The 5737-nt window shown below is 39.0% G+C and overlaps 1 protein-coding gene across 1 annotated transcript in view; it reads left to right on the top strand.

The window, feature by feature from the left end:
* Positions 1-5518, top strand: part of LOC138024787 (fucolectin-like) — an 8856-nt gene extending 3338 nt beyond the window's left edge. The window contains exons 2-3 of the mRNA XM_068871973.1: positions 2066-2335; positions 5268-5518. Coding sequence (XP_068728074.1) covers positions 2066-2335; positions 5268-5518 — 521 coding nt within the window. The remainder of the gene's footprint in view (positions 1-2065; positions 2336-5267) is intronic.
* Positions 5519-5737: the final 219 nt, after the last annotated feature.

The following is a 5737-nucleotide window of genomic DNA, read 5'->3' as shown; positions in this document are numbered from 1 at the left end:
GACATGGCCTTACTTGATTCTCACTGTTTAAGGTTTCTGGCTGTCAATGACCAACTTTGTCCGCTATCTTTGTTGCAAATGATGCTAGAAGACTTGAAAATGAGATAGCGATTCCTGATTCGCAAGGAGCGCGGACGTGACTTAATTCAGGACAACTTTATTGGAAGAGCGGCAAAGCACTGCAACATTGTTGCGTCGAGCAGAATTGCTGGGCGTACTGTTTGATCAAAGCAAACTCTATCCAACCCTTGATCAAACAAAAAGTGTCGGACGAACGTCTTCCAACATGGGCGGCCAAACAGTCGCGATAGCGTCGCACCGGTATCTCGAGGTCACCGGTTCAAACCCTGTTGAAGTCCTGAATTTTTCCGGCTTCTCTTCGCAATTGCCAAAATTGCGTCCACAACTGCGAGGATTATAGCTTTACTTGATTTCGTATCCGCATTTCAGTATATGATTCATTTCATAAATCATTTCGTTCATTCAGTGGAACAATGTCGGATCGAACAAAGTTGTAGCGTTGACTCCAACTTTGTTCTATACTTTGGCCAGGACTTTAGAGCGACCTTATCGATCTTGTCCAATATGAATCTAGTAAAATTGTAACAGATGCTGTGAAAGGCACAAGAGGGTTAGGCGTTTGATTCACAAATCATTACTTTATTACAAGATTGTTCACAATCTCACTCCTTCCTACCTAGTAGATCTATTGCCTACAAGAGTTTGCGAGCAAACTCAACTTTTCTTAAGGTGTGCTCTGAATTTCACTATCTTTCCAGCTTGTACAGAACGTTTCAAACTATCCTTTTCTCCATCAACAACCAAAGAATGGAACAATATTAATGCTCAACTTAGGTCACGCGACAGGATAGGAACATTTAAGAGGGAGCTGTCCATTCATACATGTATGCGTTTGGACGCTTGTGCCTTGAACTATTACTCATATAGAATTGCGGGAAAGTTTTCTCCTGTCTGCTTGTGTGGACAAAGAATTGAAGATATAAGTCACTTTTTTTCTTCATTGTGCTATAAATTCTGCTCTAAGAACTTTCTGGCCTCCGCTGCTCGAATTGTTCCTTCCAGATGGAATCGTCTCTCAGAGAAGGAGCAAGTTGGGTTGCTTCTTTTCGGTTCTGTTAATTTGATAATAACAACAACAACAACAACTGTATTTTGAATTGCGAGAGAGTCGTAAAGGATTTATAGTGAATGTCGTTATTATGCAGAGGGGCATTGGCCAGTTGATAGTGTAAGCTATATTATATGTAACTTTTTTTAGTTACTCATGGCCATGGGGTTTGCATTATGATTGGTTAAATTTAGCATACTAATACTTTTAAAAAATAAAAAAGAACTGTCAGAAAACATAAAATACGGTGAGAAATAGCTAGGAGGTAATGAATTTCGTCAAAAAAAGGAAAGACATCTGTTGCTTCCGAGAAGCGCATGCAGCACGTAATTATCAAGGCAGATCCATGTTGTAGGTGCTATGGTCCATCCTGGTCTTGTTGTAACAGATTACTCCATGTGATAATAATGGATAAACTATTGTGTTTTAAGCATATCTCTTTTTATGACGAAACCTCTAATGCGACCCATAATAATAACTCTACTTACCCCCTTTTTGCACGCATAGTTCATGGTTGAGTGCTTTCTTCCAAACCAGGACTGTGACTTGCAGACAAGCTTGTGTTTGTCAAGGTCACCTGCGAGTTGCTTGTGGATTAAGATAACACAGTTAGTCCGGATACGGGGCGGTAATTTTAGGAATCGTCTTTTGCACGTGACTTGTAAAAAGGGGTCACCTTTACTTTTCTACCATGCTGCAGGGATCATAGTTTGTTGAATAGTCAAATTAAAGATTATGGAGTATGGGGTAGCAAGAACATCGGCTCCCTCTTTAAGTAGCCGAGATGGACTCTGGTTAACCTTCCTTACTTTTAATTATTTACGTGTCTTCATGGTATTGATGATGATCGCTATAACGATAACGATAACGATAATGATGATGACTATGTTGGTTATGATGAGCTGATAACTGATTCTGTTCGAATTCCTAACGTAGAGAACATTGTGGCGGGGAAGAGCACGACCCAATCCTCCATCTACAGTGACCAATACTCTAATGGCACATCAGACAAAGCAGTTGATGGGAATCCTGAACAGGAATTTAAGAATGGACAGTGCTCACGTACTTTAAAAGATAATCCAAGCTGGTGGCGAGTGGATTTGAGCAGTCCTGTCCAGGTCTTTGAAGTTCGCATCGTTATTGGGAATTCGCCCACGTCTGACGGGTCAAATGTTACAAGGACTCAAGTCTACAATATAACATTGGGTGAGAGAAACACTTGCAGAAATCTGTTTTTGAAACATAGTGAACTGAGCCATAAATTTAAGAACAAGAGACTTTTCAACCTCGACTCCAAGAGAATCATAAGTTAAATGTTTTGTTATTTACTGTAAAGAATTACAGATTTCAAAAGCTTTTTGTGTGCTCCAATTAAGAATTGGTTCATGGTTAGTGTGCGTATATGGAGTTGTGGAAGTTATGAGAGCACGATAGAGGCGTAAGAGTTGCTCGAAGCGATTGCCGAGGGCAACTCTAGTATCTTGAGTGCGTTCCGAACTTCCCAAGTGCATCCAATCTCGTTCCCAGAGCCTCCGTTACCTTTCTCCAGGGGAACGGGTGCGTGAGGCTCTGGAATAATCCAAAACCGGAACCAGAAAACGGTTCCGGTTAAATAACTGCGCGTGCGTGAAGGGAACGGTTAGAAATCAACAAAAACATCTGAAGTTTACCTTGCCGCGAAAGCGCTTATTTTTCACTCGCGAGGCAGTACATATGAGTATAAACACATCTCGTAATACACTCGAAACGTTTACAAATTCTAAACTAAAAAATTATGCTTTCTTCCGGATTTTTATCTATACGAGGTCGAAGTTAATCTAGAAATAAATCTTTTTTACTACTTACCAGTTCCGTACCTTTTTTGTTTTTGAAAATACAGCATTCTGAATTTCCTATTTGTCACTTGCGTGACACCAGATGCTGAAATTTGTTTTGATTGAAAAATTTTGAAAAAGTGTAAGAATTTCCCAATAGATAATTATGCGGCTAGCCTTACATACGTATGTTTTATCCCTGCCAAGGGACTCATCAGAAACCTTTTGGCTAACTCGTCAAACATCGCGTTTGAAGTCCCGCAAGGATCAAAATGATGGTGGCAATCTGGGAATCCTTATGTGATATAAGGCCAGATTCCAGATTGCCACCATCATTTGATGCTAGTGAGACCTCAAACGCGATGTTTCACGAGTCAGCCAAAAGGTCTCTGATGAGTCTCTTGGCGGGGATGAAACATACGTATGTAAGGCTAGCCGCATAATTATCTATTGGGAAATTCTTACACTTTTTCAAAATTTTTCAATCAAAACAAATTTCAGCATCTGGTGTCACGCAAGTGACAACTAGGAAATTCAGAATGCTGTATTTTCAAAAACAAAAAAGGTACGGAACTGGTAAGTAGTAAAAGATTTATTTCTAGATTAACTTCGACCTCGTATAGATAAGAATCCGGAAGAAAGCATAATTTCTTAATTTAGAATTTGTAAATTGCAGGAAAGTGAAACCGTTTTTCAACAGCCAATCAAATATGGCCTCTTTTGGATTTGACCAGAGTCTATCTTTTCCGACCGCTGGTCAAGGGAACGATGACTCTGGGAACGAGATTAAAGTTCATCCAGAACTTAATATTTGAGTATATGCACAGCTAAAGACATGAACCAATTATTTTATAACATATCAACACGAAAAGCCGCTTCAGTGATTAAATTCATAATTCTTATCATGGGAAATAGAAGCAAGTAAACATTTTATTGGCTAATTGAAAACACACCACCTTGAAAAACAAGTGCACTGGAATTGGTGTGAAAAAATGCCCATAACGTTTGATCTCCTCTCAAAAGAACTGACTATCGATAAAAACAAAGCGGAAAAAATAAGTCCTCAATCTATAAAAGAAGTGACAAGTTCTGTAAAAAAAATATATTCTTTTTGACTCAACGGCTTGCTGAGTTTAGGCGTTTCAAAACAACATTTACATTCAAAACAGCATTTACACTGGATTGTGCAGTTGGTAAAAATAGGATAGTTTGGTGTCATGTTGTCTTGAGTGTCCAGCAAACTTAGTTTCTTGACCTCACTACGGAAAGTATCGGTAGTAATTTAATAGCAAGGTGAAGCTACTTTTCAAAGCTGTTAACTATGTGGACATTTTTGCATTAGCGGTAGTCCCGTTGCCCATACTCGGACAGGTTACTAGTTACCAGTATTTTCCTTTTCAAACGATATGTAGGCTTGACCTAAACCAACTGTAGTCATTCCCTGGCGTTAAACTATAGATTTGTGTATAGCGAATTTCACCTTTATTTCACTCGAGCTCCACGGTCCATCTTTAGGTCAATGATCGCTTTTTACTTCAACTATGACTAATTTTTAATTTGACAGCAAAATATCTATTAACTTTAATGATTTAAATTTAACCTTTGAAGGAATCGAACTTCTTGATTAATTACGTATAAAATTTATAAAAGTGCCCCTGTGATTTAAAAAAAAATCACTTGCTCTTTTTCTTCAGATTTTAAAAGTGTGTTTGCCTAACACCTAACTGGCAAACTTTTTAGCTTTGACTTTTATCCAAAGGCCGTTTACTTTGAGTGTAAGATTTGTTTTTCACGGTCCCCCATTACTCACGTTTAAAACTGACCGATTAGACCTCAGAGGGTTGGATCCAGGCAAAAGAGACGTCAAAGGCTCACCAGCCTAGAATTTCAGCTTGTGAATGCCGCCTATTATATATGCAAAACGTGAGTTTAAAAATCTGAAAGCCCAAAAGTCCAGTGCTGCATGTTAATTCTGCGGCGTACACACGCATTGTATTCTTAAAGTAGTGAGCCTTTGACGTCATGTTTTCCTCGATCCAGCTCTCTCAAGATCTTAAAATTAGATCATTAAATAGGAAAATTCCAGTTAAAATAAACAGGTGCCGTTTTTAAATCAAGGCTTAAAACTTGATCCCTTAGCGTTTAGTTTACATAGTTTTAAAACCCAAAGAAGAATAAGAATTGATTTTTTGGTCACAGTGGCACTTTAAGTTTAGCCTGTACTCACTTTGACAAAGGACTCATTTTCAAAACTTCAGCTTGCTAGTTCACCAAATTAACCCAGAAAAACAAAATTTAAGGGGCTTTTTTCACTTGAATTGCAGGCGACAGCTTCAATGTAACAAATAATCCAGTTTGTGCGCGATGGGATGGTTCATTTGACCTGGAAGCATCACTTGTGTGTCACATAAATCCGTCAAGGAGTGGCAGATATGTTGGTATACTCTCAACCAGAAGACAGTTCCTACAGCTCTGTGAGGTTGAAATCTTTTCAAAAGGTGCTTCAGTGTTAAGTAAAGCTGTAGTAGAACTGGTGTACACAGCATTATCTTTTTTTACTCCCGTGTATGGCTGACACACTTCTACCCTGCATTTGGTCGATTCGGGAAAGCCTCGTACCCAAAGTCCTCAGGCTTTTTGGTCAGCGGGTGAAACCCGGAGAGATAACAGACTCCATTTTCCCAGAAAACGTGTGGTTCCGGTCTTATTGCGCATGCTTAAGTTTAAACGGAAGCAGTAAACAGCAGGAAATAAATGGCGGGTTGAAAATGTTCGAGAAACAAAAACTTTAGTT

Source organism: Montipora capricornis, chromosome 11 (assembly GCF_036669925.1).
Source record: "Montipora capricornis isolate CH-2021 chromosome 11, ASM3666992v2, whole genome shotgun sequence".
NCBI classification, from domain to species: Eukaryota; Metazoa; Cnidaria; class Anthozoa; order Scleractinia; family Acroporidae; genus Montipora; species Montipora capricornis.
The sequence above is the reverse complement of the archived record's forward strand: the minus strand, read 5'-3'. Positions and strand labels throughout refer to the sequence as shown.